The sequence below is a fragment of the Aythya ferina genome (genome assembly GCF_964211825.1).
Source record: "Aythya ferina genome assembly, chromosome: 3".
Classification (NCBI taxonomy): Eukaryota; Metazoa; Chordata; class Aves; order Anseriformes; family Anatidae; genus Aythya; species Aythya ferina.
The window spans coordinates 70,971,383-70,997,892 of record NC_140298.1 but is presented as its reverse complement, the minus strand read 5'-3'; the positions used below and the strand labels follow the sequence as shown (position 1 = coordinate 70,997,892).

Sequence of the window (26,510 nt, the reverse complement as noted above, 5' to 3'; positions counted from 1 at the left end):
ATGTTCAGTATAGGAACACTTACAAGTGACTGAGAAGAGGAAGAGTTTTTTTTTGTTTGTTTGTTTGTTTGTTTGTTTTGGTAGTAAACCCACTTATCTTTCAATTTCCCAAAAAGGAACAGAAAGGAATTGGTACAGGAGATGAGGAAGAATGCTGGCAGAAGCCTGGAGAGGCTTCACCCAGGTCTCTTGATGTCCATGAGCCTGGTTGTGGCTGCCACTGCAGGTGCTCCTCCACCATACTAAAAGTACCGTGGGAAGGATGTCTGGGGAAGACCAGGTATCTAGAAGAGGGTTCCTAAATTTAAGGTGGAGTCTTTGAGAGGGGCAGTAATTCTGCATATCTTTAGGCACCTACTCCTGTTTCAGTGTCCTTTTGTATCCACGGGAACAGAGGGACACTTGAAAACATATTTTTTTGACATTTTTCCATTCTAATAAAGGAACTCTGGTATATCTAAATTTCAGTGTAACAGCTTGTGGGAGGTCATGAGCTAAACAGGAGGAATAGGGAGCAGTCAGATCAAGGAAAACCACTCTTTGGGTTTCTCAAGAAGTTACTCAATTTATATTTTTTAATAATCATCTGGGTGCAAAATGAAACACCATTATCTATTCAGAGAAGGACAGGAATATCCAACAGGAAGAGCTGATAGCCTTTACAAATAGAAAAACGATGATTTGTAATTGTGTAAAATGGATTTATGGATGAATTAGAAGAATTTCTGCCTGAAGCCAGAAGTTCATTACTTAGAAATGCAAAAGGGGAAAAAAAAAACCTGTTACTGACCACACTCTGGTCATGGGACACTAGAGCTATAGGGTTGCCAAGTAGGCAAATGCAATTTTAGGTTATTTCAAATGAGCTGTTTCCAGTGGAGAAAGAATAAAAATAAATAAATAAATAAAATAAAATAATTGCTGTGCTCTGCCATGCACTGCGACTTCCTGTGAAATTCTATGAACAAAACCCACAGAAATTGAGGATATCACAAATAACCAAAAATAAAGTCTAAAATCTCAAGAAAAGGGCATGAGACTTCGCTGAAGGGATTAAAGCAGCATCTGAAGGCTGTGTTGAAAGGCTTGGGAGATGGCCTGGGACTGGAGGTAAAATTTTTGGGGGGCAGCAGAAACTGGAACAGGTTCAAAACAGATGAATAAGGAACCAGTAACCAGATGGCTGAGGACCAGCAGCTTTTCCGGGGACAGGGGAGGCCAAGGAAACTTTGGCAAGTAAACTGGAGGTTACTAACTGAGCAGGACTGCAGTGAGGATTCAGAAAGCTAAAAATACCAACAGCACAAGGAAATCAGAAAGTTGCAAAAGTCGGAAACCTGATGTGGAATTAAGGCTGCGGGAGGACTTCTGTGGACTCTTCTCACTGTTACAACTGCAGAAGCAAGAAGGCAAGGAGGCAGACCGACCACTCCAATATATAAAAAAATATAAATATATATAAGGAGGGAAGCCCAGAACCTTTTATATCAGTGTTTAACGTGCAGCTTAAATCAACGGCAGAGAAAATGGGCAGAAATAGTGTTTCCCAGGAACCAAACCATTCTGAAGCCTCACCTCCAGCAAAAATAAATGCTGGGGTTATCCACACAATTTCCAAGCCACGACACGCAGTGTGGAGTCAGAAACCAGTCCCGTAGGCTGGGGTTCAGCAGGGATCTTGGAGAAGAGAAGGGAAGAAACCACCTCAGTAGTGGGGGAACCTGAGGAGCCGTCCTTCCTGGCACACCTCCAGCAAGGGCTGCCAAGATGTTTTGGCAATGGACCAGTTCAGAGGGACTCAGCTGGGCTTGGCCTGGGCTGCAAAGATCAGTGAAAGGAGGCCAAAGGCATCCTGAGAGGTGCTGGAATTTGCCACGGGGCTTGGGTGCAGCTCTGCAGTGAGAGGGGACATAACTGGAGGAGAGAGGCAGGACACTGTGAGGGTGGGGGACAGTCTGATAAGAAGGATGGGAATCCTGCTGATGATGTTTCTGAGTGATAAGAAGAAATGTTACATGTTCGTGAGGCAAGGGAAGTGGTCACTACAGGAAGCAACCCTATTAATTGCTCATTTAATTGGTCCACAGCTGGTTGCAGAAGGCCAGTCATGGAAGCGTGGGGCCTAGCTCCAGCAAGAGAGGGCTGAGTCCCTCAAAGATGTTGTGTGGATGTGGTGGGGGACCTGAAAGCATCTGATCTGCATAAAACACCTTACAGAAGATGTTATCATGCAGCCTGTGCTCTGCTGGTGGGAGAAAGCTGGGAAGATCCCCTGAGGTCTGGGAAACCTTGGTGGTGAGAGCTCCTGGGGTGGCACCTGCATAAGTACCGTTTTTACTTCATCATTAAAATGAAGCAAATAATTAAAATATCACTGGTTTTACTTCACCAGCAAGACTAAAAGCTTACCTTTAGAGGCACTGCAGCATTAAGCAGCCCCACTTTGGGGACAAGGTGCTTTACAGACCACTGACAAAAAGTACTGAGGGGACCTGCAGGTGATTTCAGCAGTAACTTTGATGCCACCCCCAGGTCTGGTTACAGATGAGGACAGCACATACAGGGCAGAGCACGCTGAAGGGGATCATGCTGCAATATGTGCAATGAATGCCACGAGCAGGTAACACCCTGGGCAGTGCAGCAGTCCAGCCTGGTTTCTGTACCGGGTTTTAAGACGAATTGGCAAGCGGCAGTGGAAGCAAAGAGCAGGAGTGAAGGGCAGGAGACAGCCTTTCTACTGCGTCAGTAGGCAGCACTTGAAAGTGTCGGCTTCTGGCTGACACCGAGTGATCTTGGAAGCGGTCACTGCAAAATAGGTCCCTCTCAGCCTGTCTGCTGTACTGAGATGGCTCTGGGCACGCTCGGGGCTGCTGCTAAGAAAGACTGCATTTACAACCGGCCTGGGATCAGATCAAGGCTGCCACTGAGCCCGAGCTTCCTGAAATGAGAGTTGCTCTGAAAAGAGGTACCTCCTCGTGGACACGCAGCCCCGTGAGAGAGAGTTTTCTCTAACAGAAAGGAAAATATGGACCTGCACAGGGCTCAGCAGTTTTCTGGGTAGTCACAGACATGCAGGGCTCTGAGGGGCTCTGAATTTACTACAAAGGCTTTACCTTTGGATGTGCCAGTATCACAGAGCTGGGTGAGGAAGAGCCACTACCACAGAGGTGTGTGAGAGCTGCTGCTTTCAAATTTAGGGTTGCTTTTGTCTTGGCCAATACTTAAATGCTATGGACACCTTTTCCCTGCTGCCTGGTGGAAGTGAGCTGCAGATATTGCTCTGAACCAGGTTGCTCAGAAAAGGTGCTCTAAAATGTAAGGTTGTCTCTCCACTTCCACAACGTATTCAGGTGCAAAGGCTTCTGGTGCATGCCATGAATACCACTAGACGTAGGATCAGAGATGTCAGAGAAACATAAGTATTTCCCAAATACCACGCCTTGGATGTAGCATGCTGGGTAACTAGAAAATCTATTGGCAAATGATTCATCCATGTATGAACATCCACGCACATCCACAAGTACTGTGGAACTGTCATTGCAACAAAGATCAAAGGGAAAATGATGTAAAAGGTGGTAAAACTTATCCAGTGATGATTCTGGTACAAGCTGATGATCCTAAACACCTCGTTGCTCAGTTCTGATCCATGTAAGCATTTTGAAACTGACAGATATTTGGAGAATGCAAAAGTCTTAGGCAAACCTCTGATTAATGCCGAATAAAGAACTGGAAAGAGAGCATGCAAAATTTGTCAATAAATTAGCAGTTTGCAAAAATAAAGCTGACGGGATAGGGCGGACATGGAGGAGCAAGGAAGAAGCTGGTTTAGGATTTATAGAGAAGGGGTGTGGAAAAGGAAGCCCAAGTCTTTCAGTCTCCTCAACTTCTGCAGTCAGGAACATGGCAGATAAGGGAGAGAGCCTGCCGCATGGCTGCACATGGCACACACACAGCAGGCATTATACAGCTAGGGACTGTAGGTCACGTCATCAGCTGGGAGAAATCAGCGCAGCTTCATTTACTTTCATGGAGCACCACCAGTTCCCCCCAGCTGCAGATTCGGCTCCTCTGTGCCCTTCTGCTCCGCAAAGTGAGCTGTTTTTTCCCGGCAACTTTGTTTTCTGGGGTTTGTTATTGCTGTGGGGGTTGGGAGGAAAGCAAAGATATGTCTTTCGGAAGCGGATCTTGGAAGTATTGGGGGAGATGCCTCCTTGCACAGCCACCCTTTGCCATCTTCTCCTGCCCTTGAGACCAACTTGGTTATGGCATTTCTCCTGCCCACTGCTGCAGAGAGGGAGCCAGCCTCCTGACTCCTGAAAAGCCTTAAACTTAAGTTTCAGGACAAGGGAAATGTTATTTACTTTATCCGAGAGAGGGAAAATCACAAGAGCTATGATGGAGCCTTGAAGATTACCTGTGTAGTGATCAACTCAAGCCTCCATCTGCCACTCCAGACCACCACACCGAAGTGTGTCCCAGAGTGAAGAAAATGTGAAGTGAGGGATGGCAGAGGCCCAGCAGGTGTGGAGAAGATGGAAGCAACATCTGCAAGTCAGCAGATCCCTGCTCCATTCCTGCTCAGCAATGCCTACTTCATCAGGATGAGGCACCCCTGGGGTACCAGCTCCTTACCTAGCCCCACAGGAGAAACTGCCTAGGCTGCTGGTCCTGCTGTCCTTGCACAATCCCAAATGGGCTGGCGAGCCCTCTGTGCACCCTCAAATGCAGAGACCCACCAGAGATAGAGGCTGGCAACGAGAACGTGCCACTTAATCAACGGGCCCTGCTCTAATGGGCTGCAAAACAAACGCCGCTTCCCTCTCTGCCATATTGCTTACTGAATCACTGTGTAGCGAATAAAATGGAAATCCAGGCTTTCCAGGTCATGAACTCTGGGCCGTGGCGGCCGTGCCAGCGCCCTGCAAAGTGCCGAGCACTGCAACCCTCGCGGTGCCCGCGATGCTCCCCAGCGCCCTGCCCACGGGGCTCCCAGCGGCTCTCGGAGGCTGCAGCCTCCCCGATCCCCTCAGTAACTGTGTTAGGCTTCAGGTCGGGTTTATATTCCTTTTGGAAACCTTTGCCACATGTGCAAACAAGTTGCGCTGGGTGGTGCAATTTGAAACCGAAATTAAATGAAGAGGTGATGCGCCAGCGGCGTACACAAAACAAGGGAAGCGTTTCCAAATCGCAGGCTGGGGAACGAGGAGTTTTTACATAATGGCAAAATTAGGGTTTGGATGACTGGTATTCTTCAGCAAACTTTTCAGAAATATTTCCTGGAGCAAACCCAAAGAGAGAATCCTCATTTACCCTATTCCTTTCAGCAGTAATTGAATTCACTTGTTTAGGGTTTCTGCCTCCTCCACCTTTCATTCAGCGGCGATGTGAATTCTGCTAATCTCTCCACAAAACAGGCAATCTCCTCCAGTCTCACTAACCATCATTCAGCCACCCAGTAATGCAAAATTGCTTTGATCCTCTCCGTTTACTTCACCTCCAAAAAAAAAAAAAAAAAAAAAAGTCTCCATTAAAAAATAAATAAATCAATAAAGTCTTTAATAAACTCTGCCAGCAAAAGGAACCTGTACGGTTAGTTCAGCGGCTTTTTCCCCCTGAAAAGTGGGTTGTTTGGGAAGCCCAGGGAGTTAAGGACACTGCAAAAGTGGCTCACAGCTTTGGGAGTGGGTACACGGCGTTAATGTGAGTGTCCGAGTGGTTGTGCAAGGCATGGAAAATTGTGTAGAGAAGAGGGAAAATGCAGGGAGCGGATTAGTGGCCACTCTTTCTGGACACTGCCTTGACAAGTAAACCTCTGTTAGAGATATTTCCAGACTACAGCAGTGCTGCTGCATGCAGCTACCCGGTGCTGTACTCGCACTGTATTAACTCAGATGAGCTTTGGGTGTCTCTTTGGGGAGGAGACACGAGCATCATCTCCCCAGGGGACCACTGTACGTGCCAGTCACCTGCGGAGCCCCCAGAGCTCTCTCCCCACGTTTTCCCAGGGCAGCTTACGGCAGCCTCCCCGCCTCCTCTGACTGCACATTTTCACTGGTACGTATTCAAATCTTCATTGTTACAGCAATCAGCAAACTTCAGACACGTTCGGAGAAAACACAGCCACAAATCCATCTTCTCTGTTCTCCTCGGGAAAAGATCGGAACTGCAGAAACTGTAAAAGCTATTGTAGTCCTGTCTGAGAGGGGATACATAAAAATGAAGCTTTCCCAGCCCTTGTTTTGTCAGAATATGTGGAAGCCACTAGCACAGTCATTTCTTCACATGCAAAACGGGTGCTTTTTCTCATTCCTGTACATCCCCTGGAGCAGAGCATGGCTATCCTGATGTGCCACAGATCTCCAGAACCTCTGTGACGAATTTACAGGCTAATTTCCTTCTGCTTACCATCCCAGCCCGGTGATCATGAGAGCTGGTGTCGCAAAATGCCCTGCAACACCTGGAGAAAAGTTGCAGTGCTTTTGGCAGCACCCCTCAGCTGAGAAGGGCGAGGCGCCCCGCGAGCCCTCGGGGCAGGTCCGGGGAGCGCTGTGAGCGGGGCATTTTGCTGGCACGCAACCCACTCCCATTCCACGCGCAGCCGTGTGTCTCTATGTGTGCTTTTATTTTCCTAGACACATTAGTTTTAGTTATTTATCCATTTGTGCTCCAGATAATTACACGCTGCGGATTCAATTGGATGCAGATTTATTCTTCACTTCCTGTCCTAAATTCTCCGCAATTAAACAGCTGCTGTGTGCTTGGTGTAATGAATTTACACAAAATCTGCGAGGGTTTGGCATAGCAGAAAGGTTGTTTGGCACGGGCCTGGGATGGCTACGTTACGTACAACTGGCATCCCCTGCGCGGGCCGTGCCTTCTCTCCCCAGCGAGCACCACCGCGCCGCGGTGCAGCCACGTCGAGCCATGAGAGGGATGGAAATGCTTACAGATTCACAACTCGATTTGCCTGGCTGTTTCGAATGTCCTCTCCCGATCTGAAAAGAGAATTTCCTCAGCTTTCGATGGGCTAAGGCTTTTGGGAAGACCTAGAAGGAGAGGAAGGATTTATTCAGGAAGCCTCTTCTTGCAGAGATGCCTCCACACCGTTTTGCCAGATTTCTCCTGCTGCTCTGCTGAGAAAGCCAGAAAATACAGAAGTCTTTTACATATTTCTGCATGTACCATTTTGCACCATTTTGCATAGTTATTGATCCAATGCAGGTCAGGAGGTTATCCTACCCCTTGCAAGAGCACGCAGAGAGCAGCATCTCTTGGTTCTTGCTGCCCTACACCCTGTCCTGACCCACCTGGCTCAGGAAGCGATGCCGGAGCCCCAATATCTGCCTGTTGTCCCTGCAGTGTCCCTGTCTCCCCATCGTGTCTGCAGCCCCAGGTGACCATGGTCAGTGTTCCTGCGTGGGCAGCACTCAGCCCCTTTTGGGGAGCAGATGCAAAGTTGGCTCGAGCTGGGTCCACAGAGTGGAAATCAGCGATGCACTCCTGTTTGTGAGCTAGCACACATGTCTTTTTGTTCCCTGATACCTTCTGCATAATGAAGTCAATGAGAGTTAAACTCCTCAGCTGCGATTCACATATTCATTAATCTTCTGTAATAACAAGAACAAATTTTTTACGGCGCATACAGTGTGCTTATTACCAGCATAAACAACTTGCTGCATCAAAAAAAAAAAAGAAAAAAAAAGAAAAAAAAAAAGTGTTGTAGGAATTAGGTCCCATTGTATTGAACTGAAGGGAAGAAGAGTTAGAGAAATCTGCTTTGCGCTGCTGCCTGGGCTCAGGCGGCTGCAGTGCGGTTGTTACACGGCGGCGATTCTGGATGTGCTCGAGAGAGCCAGCCTCACGGCTCCCACAAGTGTCATCGGGGCTTGCTGAGGCCCCGCAGGAATTAACGGGGGATTTAGCAAGCCCTGGGAGTCGCTGAGAAATGCCTACAGAGGCAGTGTGTCTGAAAGCCAGACAGATGATTTATTTAATTTATCAGTGTAGCGGTGAAATAACGCCCAGGCAGGAGCGGAGAGCAGACCGTGCTGGCTTCCTTCAGCAGGCAAGCATTTTTCTGAGAGAACACCCCATGGGACAGCTTTTGGGGCTGCACGTTCAGGGATATCCCTCCTCGCAGCAGATGACTTTGAACTTGAGTTAGGATCACAAGAAACATCCACCTCTTTCTTTCCACCCCGTCCACAACCAGTGCCTGTATTTGCTGTGGCCACCCATCCCTTCTCTGGGAACATGCCTGTTGCTTGGCTTAAATAAAGGACAACCCCTTTAAAAAAGGATCATTTTCCATTTCCATCCCCCTTGACTCAGCTCCTTCTCAGGGTATGGTGGATTTTTTCCCAGATTTTTCCCCCCACGGAGTTCAAGAGGAACAGGATCAGGCCCGTGACACAACTCTGTGATGCTCCTCGTGCTTTCTGCTCCTCGAAGGCTGAACTCTTCCCTCTGTGAAACGAAGCTGGAGTTCCCAAGGCTTCGGGTCCAGCTCTGGGGGAGCTTTGGGCCAGACAAAAACTGGATGGGAGCTGCAGCCCACAGGTTGCTGGCTCCTATAAAGACGTTCAGAGAGCAGCATCTCCGCGAAGGAGGCTGACGTGTTTCGTGACATAAAGTGGCTTGACTGTTAGCTTCTTTTTTTTTTTTTTTTTTCCCCTCACTCTAAATGACAAGACATCTCTGCTCCCCTCCAAGTCCCCTCACCCTCCCAGCCGCCCCCTTCCCCCTAGATGCTTGGTGTTTCTTCTTTTTAGAGCGAAAAGAGAGAGAGGGAGGGAGCGAGAGAGAGAGACATTTTCTTTCACACAAGCCCTCAGAATTACAGTTCATGAACTATTCAGTAAACTGACCGGCATGAACCTCCCTTCAACGGCCTAATCTAAGGGGTGGATCTATGTGTTTTGTTGCTTGTCAAAAACAATCACTGCTCGGCCCATTACATTTACAGCACGTCGTCCTTTAATTGGTGTAACACACTGAGGGCTGAAAGGAAGAAAGTCCTACAAAAGCCCCCGAGTGAATGAACCCTGACTCACACAAAAATACTCTTCAGAAGTTCAGAGCTGGGCACTAACAAGGGAGGTAGAGAGTTAGCTTGAAAAGGGGTTAAGTTCAGAAATGTGCCACCTTGAAGACCCTCCCATCAAAGCCATGATAGCATTGACAAGATGCAGGGGAAAAAAAGTTAATATTCTGGCCTTTGGGGGGTTGAGGAAGGGAGGGGGGAGGACTGGGGATTCTTCTCCGCGCCCCTTCCCCGCGTAACCCTTTTCGCTTCGGGGGCATTCCCATTGTGTCCTTCGGCTGCCTAAGAAAAATACGAAAGGGGGAAGGAGAAAAAAAGGAAAATGGGAAAAAGGAGAAAAAGGGACAAATGGAAAAAGAGAAAAAGAGAAGGTGAAGGAAAAAAAAATAATAAAAGAAACCAACGACGACAAGCGAGGTGCTGCACAGCCCGACCGGCGGAGCTGGCCCCGCCCGGGGGGGACAAAGCCTTCCCTCCCCGCTGCATGCCGCCTCCCGGCCCTTAATGATTAGACTAATTAGCAAAATCGATGTTTAAACGTCCGAAGCCACACTTCGGGGGGAGAGAGAGGGGCGAGGGTGCCGGGGCCAGCGCCAGATCCGACATCCAGCGCCCCTGGGAGCCCCGGGGAGCCCCGGCGGGGCCGGCGGCAGCGGGGAGAGGGGGTCGGGGGGGCCGCTCCGCTCCTTCTCTTCTCTTCTCTTCTCTTCTCTTCTCTTCTCTTCTCTTCTCTTCTCTTCTCTTCTCTTCTCTTCTCTTCTCTTCTCTTCTCTTCTCTTCTCTTCTCTTCTCTTCTCTTCTCTTCTCTTCTCTTCTCTTCTCTTCTCTTCTCTTCTCTTCTCTTCTCTTCTCTTCTCTTCTCTTCTCTTCTCTTCTCTTCTCTTCTCTTCTCTTCTCTTCTCTTCTCTTCTCTTCTCTTCTCTTCTCTTCTCTTCTCTTCTCTTCTCTTCTCTTCTCCTCTCTTCTCCTCTCTTCTCCTCTCTTCTCCTCTCTTCTCCTCTCTTCTCCTCTCTTCTCCTCTCTTCTCTTCGTTTATTTCTTCTCGTTCTTTTTTCTTTTCTTTTCTTTTCTTTTCTTTTCTTTTCTTTTCTTTTCTTTTCTTTTCTTTTCTTTTCTTTTCTTTTCTTTTCTTTTCTTTTCTTTTCTTTTCTTTTCTTTTCTTTTCTTTTCTTTTCTTTTCTTTTCTTTTCTTTTCTTTTCTTTTCTTTTCTTTTCTTTTCTTTTCTTTTCTTTTCTTTTCTTTTCTTTTCTTTTCTTTTCTTTTCTTTTCTTTTCTTCTTTCCTCTCTCCCTCCTTTCTCCTCTCTCCCACCTCTCGCTCGGACTCTTGCTGCCGCGGGATTTTTTCGCTCTCCCCCCGAAGATACAATAACTATTTTGATGTAAATGGCGAGCCTTGGGTGGGTCCCTGGGGTAGAGAGTTAATGATTCTTCTTACACCGGGCCGCGCTTTCACTTTTCCTGTGTGCACCGTGTTAATAAATTAATGCACCTTTCATTACTCCTACACGCATCAAACCCCAGCTTTGCATTTTCCGGACTGACCCCCGTTCCTACACTTTTGTGAGCGAGTTGCCCCCATGCTAAGGCCGGGGCACTTTCAAATGCAGCCCCATAGTCCTATCCAGGTTTGTAATCCGTCAAAAAGCCGTTGATTGCTGCAAGCGTTACTTTTCATTAAGAAAACTTCGAAGCAATTTGGAAGAACCCTTCTCAATGAATACATTTACCCCCAAATGCTTTTTATTCTTCGCCTATACTTGATGAGTTTCTCTGGCACAAATCAGTTCTTACAGGCACAGAATGGGCAATCCCCTGATCCCCATCAATTGTCATCCAGAGTTTGGGCCACTTCGACCGCCAATAGTGGGGAAGTCAGAGCTAATCCTCAGAAGGAATCACGGGAAAAGAAAAGCAACAATAACCAAGTCAAGCGTAAAAAATGAAAGAGAAATCTCTATTATCACTCACTACATTTCCCAGCGATGTACTGAAAAAATCAGCTCGTTTGTCATTCGAGTCAGACACCCGGAGAAGAATATGGGGTCGTGGTGGGTTGGTAGACTCACACGACGTAAGGAACAATATTTTAGAGCGAAAGGCCTCTTCATTTGCCAAATCCTCCTCACATCCGCCATAACCATTAAATACAGACTGACTTTATTCTGTATGGGAAGAACAAGGGGAAGGGAGCCTTCAGCCGCAGAGCCAGACAAAAGTCCCCAGGGCCGGGGACAGGGGAGCCGAGGCGGGAGGAGAGCGCGGGCTGCGTGGCGGGGAGCACGCGTGGGGACGAGGGCCTGGAGGGGTGTTGGGGGGGTTTTGGGGAGGATTTAGGGGGTCGTGGGGGCGTGCCGGGACGCGTGGGGGTGCTGGGGGCTGCGAGGGAGCGGCGCGCCCACGCGTGGGGCGAGAGAGGGGTGGGAGAGGGGCTGCGTGGGGGAACCACGCGTGTGCACGGACAGGGGGGCTGCGTGGGGGGACACGGCGCCGCTCCCCACGCCGCCACCCCCGGCTGGCCCCCCAGGAAGGCCGCCAGACCTTTTCTCCAAGCGAGGGGCAAAGGCAGAGCTCGGCCGGCAGCCGCGGGTGGCGGGGCTGGGGCGAGGCGACAACTTCAGAGCCACCCGGGGGCGGCGGGGGGGGCACCGGTTATTTTGGGGAGCCCCCCAGAGCCCCGGGGCCCTCCTTGCTCCCTCGGGCTGCCGGAGAGGGGGGCACCGTTTGGTTATCCTATTATTTTGTTCCTGGTGAAAAATAAAACCCGTTTTTAATTTTTTTAACGGCTTTGAGCAAAGCTTTGATTTTTTTTTTTTTTAATATATATTTTTTTGCCTTTCTTTCTCTCCCCCCATCCCCGCAGGTCTCGGGGCAGGCCCGGCTCTCCCAGGAGGCCCGGCCAAGGGCAAGGGGCGAGCCGAGGGGCTCGGGGTAGCCCCGGGCCACTAGCCCCGGGCCACCAGCCCCGGGCAGCCCCGGCCGCTCTCGGCAGTCCCCGCCGGGGCGCAGCGCCCCGGCCGCGCTGTCCTGCCCGGGATTTACATAAAAGTGCGCTCTCTTTGCATCATCCCTCATCTCGAAAGGGTGCTTGAAGAACTCGAGACACTCTGCAGTCCTAATTAGTGATTTTTGTCCTCTTGTTACGGGGCTCAGCATCTCATGCAAATGAACTCTTCATCGCCGGCACCATTACCCCTGCGCCAGAATTAACTGACTCTTATCTTTAATGATATGCCGCTGAACTTCTCGGAGCCCGGCTAGCTTTTTATCTTGATTACTCTAATCAATAAGAAATGATAGAGTAGAATTATAAACTCTATTGGCTTTTGAATGTTGCCGACAAGCCCTCTAGATGCGCTCCCCTTTCATTGTTATTTATTAAAATGATCTTCAGCTAACGGCGGATGCAAATAGGGAAACGAGCCGGAGCGGGGGCCCTGCTCGGAGGGTGTCCCCCCCCCTCCCCGATCCCATTTGGCCCAGCTTGGAAGGGGGCAGCGGGGCTCTGTAAACAAGTGCCTCCTTTTACCAGAGGCGAGAGTTAAAAAAATGATAATCATTAAGGAAAAAATAATAATAACAATAATACAGCGCCACAAAACCAAACCTCCCCCTTCACAACAAATTAGGGCACCCCCCCGACACCCCGCCCCGATGCCCGGCACCCCCGGCAAAGGGGGCGCCCCAAGGGCCCGATCCCGGCCCTGCTGCCCCCCGGGGACCCGGGGAAAGGGCTGCGGGGTCCCGCGGAGCCAGCGCCCCCCCCTCCGGGCAGCGGCTCCCGGGGACGGGCCCCGGCATCGGCGCCCCCGCTGCAGCCCCTCGCTCGTCGCCAAAACGGTTTTTGCTTCTCTGTCAGCAGCAATTAGACACCCTCCCGGTGACAAGCAGCGCTTGGCTTGCAGGGGGAAGGATGCGGGGGTATGCGCGCACACACACACTCCCGCTAATGGAGAGGGCGAGTTTTGTGCCTGCCCTTTTTGCCTCTTTTTTTTTTTTTTTTTTTTTCCTCCCCCCCCTTTTTTTTTTTCGAACCTAAGAGTTGGGCTGCTGTCAGTCCGTCCCGTGGCCGTGTGTCCCGCCGCAGCCAGAAGGCATGGGGCGCCCCTTCCCTTCCCTTCCCTTCCCTTCCCTTCCCTTCCCTTCCCTTCCCTTCCCTTCCCTTCCCTTCCCTTCCCTTCCCTTCCCTTCCCTTCCCTTCCCTTCCCTTCCCTTCCCTTCCCTTCCCTTCCCTTCCCTTCCCTTCCCTTCCCTTCCCTTCCCTTCCCTTCCCTTCCCTTCCCTTCCCTTCCCTTCCCTTCCCTTCCCTTCCCTTCCCTTCCCTTCCCTTCCCTTCCCTTCCCTTCCCTTCCCTTCCCTTCCCTTCCCTTCCCTTCCCTTCCCTTCCCTTCCCTTCCCTTCCCTTCCCTTCCCTTCCCTTCCCTTCCCTTCCCTTCCCTTCCCTTCCCTTCCCCTCCTTCCAGGCACGCAAATTTTCGAGGATGCCAACGAGGGAAGGATGCCTGGGGTTGCCGGCGTGGAAAATGAAACGAATTTGGAGGACAGGAGCTCGGTGGGGAAAATCCCCGTGCTCTGGGGCCATGGCTTCGCCCCTATACGAAGCCCCAGTGCGCTCCCCAGGCGCGGTGCTGAGGTTGGCCGTCACCTATCTCGCTCTTTGCCAGCACCCATCGGGGAAACTCTCCGGGGCAGGCGGATCCCTGCTGCAGGGATTTTTTTCCCCTAACCGGCTGAATCGCTGCGATCCTTTTTTGTAGGGACCTGTGCTGCCTGCGAGCCTGGCCCCTCAGCGGGATAAGCAATCAGAGAAACGGTGGCGAGGGTGGAGATGAGTTAAACGGGGGGAATAATAAAAGGGCAGCCCCAAATAAGTCTTTTTTTTCCCGTCCTCATGAGGAGCAGACTTTGATTTTTTTTGCCACGCCGGAGAAGTGAAGTTGGGCGCCACAAAGGCAGCCTCGACCATGGGGGAAGGGCTGAGCGTGGCAAAATCATGTAAAATCTCGCTTCTTAGTAACATCTCGTTATTAGGAATGATGACTAAACCTCCAGGATTATTCTGGACTGTAAGTTATCAAGAGCCCACTAATTTCACATTAAAACCCATTGACTGCAACGGCGTGATTGAAGGGTTTTTAACAATTAACATAATCAGAAAATGAGCGGAGATAATTTTTATTCAACTCATTACTTTTTAATCATGTATTTCTTTTAATTAATATCTGCTCCGTGAAAATAACAAAAAGCTGAGTCCCAGCGCGGCCCCGGGCAGGGGAGGCGACCCCGAGGCGGGCAGGGACGGGCCGGGGGGGATCGGGGGCGGAGGGGATGGGGACAGGAGGGGACCGGGGGGCTGGGAGGACCGGGGGGGGATCGGCACCGGTCCCAAAACCTCCGTCGGGGCTGCAAAAAGCCCTCTCCCGGCGCTGATCCCCGCGGGCTGGGGCTCCGAGCTCCCCCGGCCCCCCAGCACCCCCCAGGGGCGAGGGGCAGCCCTGCGCCCGGGGCTCCGAGCCCCCTTAGCTGCTCCCCTCCCCGGCCCCGAGGCTGATTTGAGCCGTGGAGGGGCTGCCCCTGGCCGAGGCAGAGCCGTGAGCCAGGGGAAGGGGGATCCCGACGTCTGTCCGTCCGTCTGTCCCTGCAGAGATCCCAGGGCCCCCGCCAATAGGGCCAAATCCTGCCAGCCCCGGGGAAACACCGAGCGCACCGCAGTTTTAAGACCAGAAAGAAGGCTGTGGGATTGGGTTTTATTTATTTAGTTAGTTAGTTATTTTCTTCTTCTTCTTGTTTTTTATTTATTTTTGCCCAAACCAGCTATTTTTCAATGAAAAATCAGAGACTAAATGAAATATATATATATATTTCCAGCATCAGGAAGGACGCGCGGCATTCGGTATCGTGCTTGTGCCCCCTTGGCCAGGGCAGGCTTCCCTCTGTGCCCACGCACAGCCTCCGTGCTGAGCAGACCTGCAGCCTGGCAGGTGAGAAAGGCAAGGTGCAGGTGACAAAGCTTGTCCCTTTTGGGGACACCAGCCCTTCCAGCACTGCCAGCACACCCCTGGTTTGTTCTCCGAGCAGCACCCAGCTCTGAGCAGAGCTCCTCCAGCCCTGGGTCCTCACCAGCATGCTGGTTGCTGGTATAACAACCCAAAAGTGTGCTGTAGGGTCTTGGCTTTCTGTTTTCTTTGTTAACCCCTGCGGTCAACAGCCATGGAAGAGGAGGTGGACTTGTGGAGCACGTCCTCATTGCTGGGGGCTGCTCATCGGGGGCTTTCTCCATGCCTGGAGGGCAGTCCCTGGGCATTGACAACAACAAAAAAAAGAGAAGTAGGACGTGACACTGCAGAAACGTGCATGGAAATGCTGAGAAGACAGACAGACAGACAGACAGACCTGAGGATCTGAGGTCTGCTGAGGCCTGGCCTCTTCAAAAGTCATTTTTTTTTGCTGCATATCTACCTTCTTTATCTGTATATTTACTACTTCATCAGTACCATCCCGTTTTACTGTCACGAAAGGTATCCAGTCTAGCGGCTTTTCTTTCATTTCATAACGAATGACACAATTAAGACTTAATTAGAAGCATATGAATAAGGAAATGGCACGCCACCCAGGACCTTAGATGTGATATCATTCAATTGCTCAAGTACAGCATTCTCCTGGAAAAAAAAAAAAAAAGAAAAAAATGAAAAAAAGAGCCTTTTCAATCTGGATCTTTTCAGACTGATATGACTGACTACTGACAATTAATTGTTTTCTAGTGGTTCTAAAAAAGATAATGTGCTGCTTTTTTTTTTTTTTTTTCCTTTTTCCCCCCAGCAAAAAATGCTGACAGGTGCATGGCAATGACATTTCTCTGTGCGTTGGAGCATCAGAGATTATTATATGCAAACATTTAAGGTCTAAGCAAAGATCAGGTGGCTCTATATGATTCCACAAGCTATTACGCTTTTATACGCTTACAGAAAATAAAAGCCTTCAGACCAAGATGTGGGGTTGTTTTCCCTCTTCAGAGTGTGATGGTGCTAAAGAGGGCAGAGACTTAGCTGGCAGATGTCCTCTTTATGATTGATTGTGAATGAGAAAATTAATGCTGGCTTCCTGGCCACATATCTCAGGTCAGTTCTGTTCCCTCTGATATTCTGGCCACAAGGATAGGACAGCATCCACAGTTCACTAACCTTTCTCTGAGGTGGGTGGGGAAGCTCCAAAATGAGAGCATGGTGGTTTGGATTAGGGTGGGAAAACCATGCACTCCCAATTCCCTGTATCATTGACCAAGATAGGTACAATGAAGGTTCTGGTCGAGCTGGACAGTCAGGCATAATAATTTTAGCCAACAGCTCTTTGCAAAATGTCAGTGTTATCAGTTCTTCCTTGTTCCTTTGGTGTGTTCAGGGAGTCAACTTTGACTTTCTAGAAGGTTTGTAAAAAATGTGTGAGACATTGTCACCCCTCTCCTGTAGGTCTGGAATTTCTGACATTTATTTGGGGATAGCATTTCTCATATAGAGCATGCTGTCTGTGAGTGGCTTCACGTCCTGAGTGTCTGACCTGCCCTGATTCCCACGTAGCCAAAGCATCTTTACTGCTCCAGAGTGCTAGAGGATGAAGGACAGGAATACTTGACATCTGATTTGCAAATCCACTGGTAATTTTGGGGGTTCTTCAGAATTAAAGACTGAAATTATTTTAAACCATCAGTGTCAATATCACTGAACTGCTTTTTTTTTTTTTTTCCTAACTTGTTCTTTTGCTCATTCTTCATGATTTAGAGCAGATGTAACTGTCTTCTTGCACTGAGTGAAAAGGCTTTAATATTCTTTGCTACGCACATAGAAAAATAATATTCTGACAGGACTGTGCTAACAGGCACCATGTCTCAGGCTGGCCAGAAATATTGCAGCTAGACAAGGGTTTGTCAATCATTTTTAGACAAAGGCTCACATAATCTTTTGAAAATAAGAAATTGCTCAGACAATTATGCAGCATTGCCAAGATGATTTTCACTTGCAAGCAAACAAAAATAGATCTACAAGCCAGTAGTTTATTTAACATATTTGTTCCCCCACAGGTTCTTTTTCTTGGGTGTGATGGGGATGTCTGCATGCCCTTAATTAAGTAGTTATGCAAAATTGCCTTCTGGACCGCTGTCCGATGCCCTGTGGAGTCTGGAAATCAATCATTGAATGTGGTGACCATTGCTAGGCTTTGACATAAGCCATAACCATCACATGAAGGAGTCAACCTTGGCCCTGTGAATAATCAGGAGCAGGCAGGGCTGTGAGGGAGGCAGGGAAGAAAAGCTTTCCATAGGCAGGAAATGTTTTTTTCAAGACGGTGTAATAAGCTGGTCATGTTGAGCTTTGCCATCTTTGCAATTAAATTAGTTAAAATTAATAAAACGAATAAAAAGACTCCTGTTTTCCCCTCCTCAGAGATGCCTCTGCAGATGACACTCACACTTCCAGCTCTTGCTAGCCCCTGTTTCAGCTGAGGACAGCAATGTCAGCTCAGGGCATCAGGTCTCAGCTCCCAGGGCTGTAAATCAGGAGAAAGACCACTGAAGGCAGCCGGGAGACACTGTACACGCAGAGATAAGAACCAGGTTTGCAGCTCCAAACTCATCATTTTCTCCATTTCAGGCTGACATCTCCACAAATCCAGCAAGATGGCATAGGAAATCAATATTCACCTGCTGCGTCCTGCCTCTTCACTGTTAAGTAAGGTCAGGCTCTTCCTCCTGCTGAATTATACGGACCCTTTCCTGCAGGCAGGGCGGGCACCAATGTGTTTTCTGTGTTTTCTGGAATAACTGGGACTGTACAATAATGCAAGCCTTCTGATAGTCTGAGAGTTATTTTTGAGATTTCCTGGTAAAGGCCTTGCTTGCTGTAGCCATGAGTACAAGCACTTGAGCAGAAAGGTAACAGCACCCCTTTTATAAGAAAACTGATCAAGTTTGCTCCACAGCCAAGCTGTCAGTTAGGGTGAATGCTGCTTTCTGCCTGATAACCAAATTTGCCTGCTATCAGAGCAGGATGCTGGCCTTGGGGCAAGGGGCGAGCTCGGCTGCCATGCGCCCGAATGCTGCTGCCCTCTCCCGGGTGGATGCAGCCAGACAAGACACATCGGGCCGGGATGGAGAGCCCAGGGGACACCTCCATCCTACTGGGAGTTTGGGACACACTACATTGAAGAGCATGTTTGGCCCTTGGGCTTTGCCCATCCTATCAAGCGATGGTGGTCTTCCAAAAGTGGTGCTCTTGGCCATGCTTGGGCTGAGCCTGAAACGCTGGGTGTTATGCGGGAGGGTATCACTTGGACTCGGCCAAAATCCTGGCAGGGTCAGCTCCGAAGATGGAGCCACAGGGCTCTGTTCTGCCTCTTTGGCTGTGTCTGAGCGCAGAGCCCGAGCCCTGGTGAAAAGCCCACCGAGGACAAAGCTCTCGTGGCATGGGACGGGTGTGGGGCCAGGGTCCCACCACCACAGCCATGGCGCAAAGCCAGGCCCGGTGGCTGCTGCCGAGGAGGCTGTGTGGTGCCGTAACTCATGCTGCTGTGCCCTGTTATCCTTTGGGACTGCAATTTTTTAGGGGAAAACACAGAGAGAGCTGACAAGCGGGCACGAGCAGGGTGCCCAGCTGGGGAACGAAACGTGAGGAGCGCGCGGGCTCGACGATGACCGTGGCTGAAATTATTACATTTCTATCACTTTTGGGGGTCACTTTATTTAGGACAGCCAACTCCAAGCTCCCCTCACCACACACAAACCCGCCCACCCCATAACCCCCGCCCAGCCCGTGAGCGGCGCGGCGCTTCCGCTTCCTCGGCGGGGCCGCCATGGCGCTGCCGCCCTGCTTCCTCCTCCTCCTCCTCATCATCATCCTCATCCTCCTGCCCGGCCCCGCCGTGGGGCTGCAGGGGCTGGGTGAAGGAGCCGAAATGGCGGCCGGGCTGCTCGAGCTGGAGCTGCCTGAGCTGCCTGAGCTGGAGCCACCCGAGCTGGAGCCCGAGTGCCGGCGGCTGCTGGGCGCCTTCGCCGAGGGCAGCGCGGCGCTGTCGGGGTGCCTGGCTCGCCGAGCCCGCCCGGTGCGGCTGTGCCAGGCGTGCCGGGGGCACTACAGCACCCTGCTGGGGCTCTACCGGGACATCGCCCTCGGGGTGCGGCGTGGGATGGGGTCGGGGTGCCGGGGGGCAGCTGCACGGCGCCCCTTTGGGGTGCGGGGGTGTGTGGCTGGGTGTTGGCTCGGTGCATGTGGGGTTTGGTTGCTGCAGGGGGGTGCGAAGTTGGGCTGTGGGTGGGTGATGTGCACAGGGGAGCACGTTAAGGGCTTAAATCTACTCGTGTGGGGTGAGGGATGTGGATGGAGCACGTAGTCCTGGCACCTCGCCTCCTGAAGGGTTCGTAACGCAGCCAAAATGCCCTATGTTTAAGGGTGGAGGCTGTCGCTGGGAAGCTTTCAGCACGGGGTTTGCATTGCCAAACAAATCCCAGCACTAAAGATGTCTATGAGCTCACCACGGCCTCTGTTCTGGAGTACTGGCAGCCTAAGAGGGCAGGTTTGGCATTTCATCTGAAATGCACCTTAAAATCCTCCTTAGTAGGCTTATGAATAACCTAGCTGAACGTCTTTAAGAAATGATACAGTTCTGTCAGATCCAGTTTGGGATTTAAAGTGTTTTTTTTTCCCACTCAGGAGTCAAGCTGTGAAGCTTCACAGTTTTAACTTGCTTCCTGAAGCCACCAGGGAGTTCCCTGCATAAACAACTGGGGAAACCTCTTTAAAAAGCAAACCCATTTGGAAAGAGAAAGGTGCTGGGTCTCTCATGTATCTCCCTGTGTAAGCAATGTGCTTCTCGCTAAAGAGATTCTTTCCTTGCGTGTCCCACGTTGCTTATCAAAGAGGCTTTTGGCAGCTTTGGCAATTTTGGGGAGTGCTTAAGGCAATTTAGCAGCTAGAAACCAGGAACCGGAGCATGGGAGTCAGGTGACTGGAGAGCGTGGTTTTCTGTCAGTGACTTGGGGAAGAAATGAAAGCTCTGGAGGAGAAAAACGTTAGTCTGAGTTCTGATAGGGATGCTTCGTTTCCTCTTTGTTCTGTAACTGCTTCTGGAGTGATTCTGCATTTTTTACTCAGCTCCTTCAAATAAATCAGCAGTCTGACGAGAATGGTACCCTACCCATCGCTGGCTTGAGCTGGCTCCTGGAGCAGTTGTCCAGAACTGGATAAGTATGAGCTGGCTGGCAGAGAAGGCTCTGACTGTGTTTTCATGCATCTGTGTATTTTTGACCAACACACGTGCAGTCCTAGTAGATCTTCAAAGACCATGTGCACTAAGCTGTGTTGCTTGTAGGATGATTTGGAGGATCAGAAGATGTTTATTGTTCAGTTGACTCTGCTCTAGAAATGCCAATGTGATGAGATGCGTTCATTTAGCTGTGTTTACCTAAAAATACTTCTCAAACTCCCCTTCAAATTTTTAACACCTGATGGCTTTTTTTTTTCCCCCTTTTCTTCTAGAATTCTTCTGAGAGCCACAATTGTGCCAAAAGCATCTTGACCTCAGACAGGCTGCAGGTAGTTGTGACCCTTTCAGAGTTCTTTAACGAAACATGGGAGGCAGCCAACTGTGCAAGTAAGTGACTCCTTCTACAGCTTTCAAGCCACTGTTAGGACTGAACTTAACTTTAGCCCTAAGATTTACACAGATCAGAATTGTATGCATTTGTTTAAATGCATACAGCATATAACACACAGATCCTAAACTAGAGCAACTCCACTGAGGGCTACAGGAGGTTTTTATTGTGTAAGGGACACTGACAAAAATCTGAGGGTGTTAGTCTATATGAAAAACCAGAAGTTATATGTATTTGTTCTAGGCAAGCCTTTCAAAAGGAAGTTACATTAGAGTTGTTTGTGTTTGTGCAATCTGCAAACCCTGCTGGAGACTTTCCTTAGTTTTGTTGTAGTTTCTTCTGTTTTTCCCGTCTTTCCTTTTTTTTTTTTTTTTAATTTATATAAGAAACTTGGACTTTTTCGTTAATAAGCCAGTAACAGCAATGTTTATTTGTATCTGCATCCATGTGATTTCACTTCATGGGTGGAGGGTGTCCAAGTCCATCCTTGTGACTCGCTCATCCCCATGCTGATGGTGCTGTGCCATGCTTACAGATAGACTGCAGTTCTTGGCTTTTCCTCTGGCGTGGGGGGAGGAAAAGCCTCAGAGCTCCCCTGAAAGCTGGTGAAATGGTCAGCTCTTGTATTTAACAGCAATAACCTACACTCTGATTTCTACCAGTGTTCATGGTCCAGCTTTTCCCTGGGTGCCCCCCCTTTCATCTCTGCTTCTGCTGTCATATAATGGCTGTTACTGTTGCTGGGCAAAGCCAGATTTGCAGGGTAGAAAATAAAAGTAATGTCTTGTTTTATCTTAAAGTCCAAAGATAATTCAGACCCCCTCTTCAGAAAGCTCTTGATGATAGTCTTCATCTTTCACTTAATCAAGGCCAATTAATTCTGAGATATGTTCTCGATGAAGAGTTAGGTCAGCAGGTCTAAGACATCAATGGCAGGCAGCTAAGGAAAATGCAGTGTTGACTAGACCTGTCTTTTATAGTCGAGAGCTCTCTTTGCAAGAGTGGAGTGCCTGGGGCTTGTCAGCTATGGAAATGTTAGAAATTAGAATATCCTGATGTTTTTCTTTCTCTTTGACAGATTGTTTAAAGAACAACAGCGAGGGATTATCAAATTCTACTGTAGAATTCCTGGATTTATTCAATAAGTCTCTGACATGTTTTGAACATAACCTTCAGGTATTTATGCTGTCGTGTTTAAGAGAAGCACTAAATCCTCTAATTGCTAGCAAAATCTTGTTTATGCTGAACAAACTGCGGATACGTATTAGGCAAATAAAACTCTCAAGCTCGCCAGCAGTTTAGGCACATAGATCAGTGATCTGCAAAAATGTGGTTATTTACAGACTGAGAGCCTAAAATTAATTCTAATTGGTATTCACCTTGACTTCGTTTTGTATGTAATTGCAATGCTACTTCACATCAGAATTTCTGAATTCACAACAGTTGATAATTACATAGCAGGCAGACGTTATTGTACTTACTGTCACTTTTTCTACCTTTCTGTTGTCTTCTGACTTAACAGTTCAATCTTTAAATAATCTTTTGATAACATAGACTAGTACAGAAACACCAGCTACCTTATATGATTGTTACAGTTCTCCCCACTAATGAAATTTTTGGTAGTCCATACCAGAAAGGCAACATATAGCACTTTGTGAAATAAACGTGGTGATTTTCCTTAAGGAAAATACCCTAAATCACCTAAGCAAAGGCACATAATCTGTTTCAGTTGGAAACTAGCCAAGTTCTGGCATCATTCAATAGTAAAAATGGGAAATGATGGGTATGGTGCAATCTCTGAGGGAACCATCTGTGTTTTTTAATATTGATGATATCTAGGAAATGTGCCTGGGTAGGCGCAACATGGAGTGATCTGTCAATCAAGTACCCAAATTGGATCTTAACCTAGTGGTCAGTGGTTAGCTGATACAGTGATTGCTGGGCTTGGAATGTCTTTAGAGACCAGTTTCGTTTTCAAGTATGTTTTATGGCATTTGGTGATGGTGAAGGCCATAAATGAAAAGGGTTGTTTATTAGGGCAAAGTCTGTCGTGGTCATTGTTGCTCAGCAGTAGCAACAGTTACTTGCCTGTGGTCAGATGATCCACCTCGTCAAATGAAAAACAAAAAACACTTAAGGAACCCCCATCTGTGGCTCCAGAATAACACGTAGTTGCTTGCAGTTTTTCTCTTGTCTCTCATTCTGGGAGCTGGTACTTTTTAAAAAATAAAACCAAAAACAACAACAGCAAAAAACAACACCTACTGATTCAAGGAACAGTTTGAGATGTATAAGCTGCCAAACAAAAAAGGATCTTGTCACTAGAGCAGCCCAATGAATTAGTGTTTTGGTCCGTTTTCCTCCTGTGTTGTCATGTGAGTTGTCTGTCTGGGCGTTTCCTCAATGTGGGGTGTTATAAACCTGGATTTTGGTTCAAGCTTGACTCTAGTTTTTGTAATTCCTTCAAACTCTGTATGAGTGCTGTTCTGTAACCCTAGGGACAAGCCATCAATGAGTCACTAAATAACTACACCGAAGTGTGTAAGAACTGCAACGGAACCTACAAGATGTTGAACGACCTCTACAACAACCTGCAGAAGCTGAACAGACACGGCAGCGAGTCTGGGCACTCTGCACACTTGTGCATCGATGTGGAAGATGCGGTAAGTACTTGCTCATACTCAACGGGGAGATCTTGTCATGGAGGTCTTCCTCAATCTGTGTCATGTGTGCTTTTCTTGCTAGGAATTGCTTTTTCCCCATTGAGTTTGGGACCAGCAGCAGGCTGACGTCCAGTGGAAGGGAGGGAGTCCAGAGAGGCTGTTCTGTTAGGTCCTTGTCCCACTGTCAAGCAGTGGGAGCATGACTGAGGCTCCTGATTGCCTGAGCACATTCCAGTTTGAGTAGCTGCACTTTAATTTCTTGTTACAGTGAAGGGGCTGGATTTAAAAAAAAATATCTCTTAATCTTCTGGCTTTTAATGCAAAGCTTTACTGCTATTGTTCTAGCCGGTGTGATAATTGATTCCCTATTACAGCAGCTGTTTCTAGGGGTCCTCGGTATTTGCGACCTGTGTTTGGAAGGAGCTTTGTTATATTGCGAGGTTTCAAGCAGTTGGGCAAAAAGAGCGTTACTGAATGTGTGAGATTAACCCTGTTACCACAAACTGTCAGTGAGTTCTGCGGGAAATGGGCAACGTGGCAATGTCTACAGTATATCTGAGTATATATATATATTTTTTTCTGAGGCTTGTTGAAGCTTTGATGTGAGATTTTTGGCTCCATTTAAATGGTGTGTTTCTACATTTCCAGGGATTTGCATGTGTCTGGGGGGAGATCTGTTCAGGTTGTTTTCTGAGGTCATGTTTGAGTGCTTGAATCTCCTGAATATCCATATAACCTCGAATCCTTGAATCTCCTGAATATCCATACAATATTTTCTCCTTCACTGTTTCCTTATGTTTCCATGTAGATGAACATCACTCGGAAGCTTTGGAGCAGGACTTTCAACTGCTCGGTTCCCTGCAGTGATACGGTCCCGGTGATTGCCGTTTCATCCTTCATCCTCTTCCTACCCGTTGTTTTTTACCTCAGTAGCTTCCTTCACTCGAAGCAGAAGAAACGGATACTGATTCTGCGTAAGTGCTGCCGCTGGCGCTGTGCTGTTGGAGTTGGGTGGTGCCAGGGACTCTCTTGGCTCTCGTGGGAGCAGGGGCCCAGCCGGCTCTGCCTGCAGCTGTGCTGACGGCGCTAATAGCGACTATTAGTCTGCTGCTGTCCCCTGAAGAAGGGTAGGGGAGAGCTTCAGCCATATCTTTTCATTAAAGTTTTTGGACGTGAACTGAAAGCTGTTTGCAAGTCTCTGGCGGATAAATAGAGGGGAGTGGAGAGACGAGTTTTGTGGAATTCTTTGTGTTTAATTTTCATATAATTTTTCCCTTTCTAGCCAAGCGTATCCAGTCAAATGCCAGTCTTGTGAACATCCAAGAAAAATACAGCTGAGCTGCAAAACAAAACCTGAGAACTGCTGCTGGTATACAGTGGGTACAATTGTGTTGGAATGAGGCCGGCACAAAAGAGGAGTTAATTATGGTTTAGTGTAATGATACAGAGCAACACAAGTTAAACAAAATGCTGTCTGACTTCTAAGCAAGGATATTAACAAACATGACAAGGCAGGGCTGTGTGACACTGTATGGACTCTGGCTTTGAAAAATCTGTGGTGGTTTTTTTTTTTTTTTTCAGTCTCAGGCTGAAGCTGGTGTTTTTCTCTCTTTCTTTGCGTGTTTTTTTTTTTCCTCTTTAATTTATCATATTTGGTTCACAGAAACCTATCTGAGATTCTGGATCTTTTTGAGATGATTTTCACAGACAGGAAAAACTTGAAGTAATACTTGATGTTCCTGTTTGAAACGTTATTTCCATGTAACGCTCTGTCTTGTCAGACTTGGAACGGGCAGGAAACCTTGGAAAAAAAATAAAAAGTTCCCATCTTTTTGATCCTTCTCTCTAAAGTCATGCTGCTGCTCAGTTGATTGCAATGGTCACTGTGAAAAGCATGAAATATGCAGAGGAAGTGGTAATATATAATGTTCAAAGCCAGCAACAAAAGCAACAGAACTGCCAGTGCTAGACATGAATAGTAATCATTGATGACTACAGTATTCAGCTATCTCTGATATAAGTGGCATATTTAGTCATTTGCACACTTCAACCACTAAAATCTTCGCTTTTCAAATGTTATATTTTCAGAGGCTTATTCTAGGTGTCTGCCCAGGTCACCGGGAATGCATCATTGTTTGTCTGTTTATTGTGTTGTTTCCTTTGCCTTTAAAGTGTTGTGTTGGTTTTATTTTTTTGCTGTTGTAGAGAAGTGGGGTAAAGTCAAGTCACTGGACATGCTGGATTTCCTAGTCTAGAGCTTGCTGTGGCTTAATTCAGAGGTGTTTACAGGAGTGTGGTAGGGAAAAAATGATCCTTTCATGCGTAACATGTATTGTACAGGTAAATGAACCGGGAGGTTCATGCAACTTGAAAACTGCCTTGAAGCACAATGAAGATACTGTGCTGGGAGTTCTTGACTTTCAAGAAGTAGTTTTAAAAATGATCCCTGAGAAACAGATGAATAATAAATAAATACAAGCATGTGGGATTCCAAAGCAGATAAAAAAAAAAAAAGCTGTACAATAACTGCAGGGATGGATAGTGCTGCTGACAGACAGTGGGTACGGTTCAACAAGCAGCAGCTGTAGCAATACCAGAGGTTTGGTTTGGCTGACGATGGTGCTAACTTGGGGGAGTGATAGGATTGAAACAATTTATAGCTGTACTTGACGTTAATGAATGGCTTTGCTCCAAAAATACCTGTTTTTATAACCGTAAGGTAAAACTACATGGCCGTATCATCTAAAAATCAAATTTCTCTTGAAACCTGTGTGTCTGACTGTGGTCAACAACTGTATGAAAGTCTTATGTATTTGACGTGCATTTGAGCCTAGTTTGTTTAATTATTTCTTTGCACAAGGGCTCAAACCATACAGAATGGCTTAACAAAACAGTCCTAAAGTCATCCTAGTCACTGTGTTTTTTTGGTTTTGAGTCAGGACATGCAGTCAGTTTTAAAGTCAAGTTGGCACTGTGTTTAATATCAAGTAAAATGCTGTGTTAGTGATTGGCTCCATCCACATGACTGCTTTTTTTTTTTTTGCGTTCTATGACTGAGAAGTATTTATCTCCCTCTGTTAAACATGAATTACTAGGTCAACAGTCAGTTTGTTCTAGGTAGCTTGTAACAATAATAGAAAACTTTTTCTTCTGGTTATTATTCT

The 26,510-nt window shown here is 48.0% G+C and overlaps 1 protein-coding gene across 1 annotated transcript; it reads left to right on the top strand.

Annotated features, from left to right (window-relative positions):
* Positions 1–18,853: 18,853 nt before the first annotated feature.
* Positions 18,854–25,196, top strand: OSTM1 (osteoclastogenesis associated transmembrane protein 1). The gene is made up of 6 exons (XM_084515645.1): positions 18,854–19,206; positions 20,568–20,682; positions 21,762–21,859; positions 23,182–23,346; positions 24,155–24,320; positions 24,629–25,196. The coding sequence occupies exons 1-6, from the start codon at positions 18,886–18,888 to the stop codon at positions 24,682–24,684; spliced, it is 921 nt and encodes a 306-aa protein (XP_084371771.1). The 5' UTR covers positions 18,854–18,885; the 3' UTR covers positions 24,685–25,196.
* The last annotated feature ends 1,314 nt before the right edge of the window (positions 25,197–26,510 follow it).

Excerpts from the sequence above, each read along its gene's own strand:
- OSTM1 (XM_084515645.1), top strand. The coding sequence starts at position 18,886 with ATGGCGCTGCCGCCCTGCTTCCTCCTCCTCCTCCTCATCATCATCCTC. Across the intron at positions 19,207-20,567 it reads ACCGGGACATCGCCCTCGGG|AATTCTTCTGAGAGCCACAA; the intron begins GTGCGGCGTGGG and ends CTTTTCTTCTAG. Across the intron at positions 20,683-21,761 it reads GGAGGCAGCCAACTGTGCAA|ATTGTTTAAAGAACAACAGC; the intron begins GTAAGTGACTCC and ends TCTCTTTGACAG.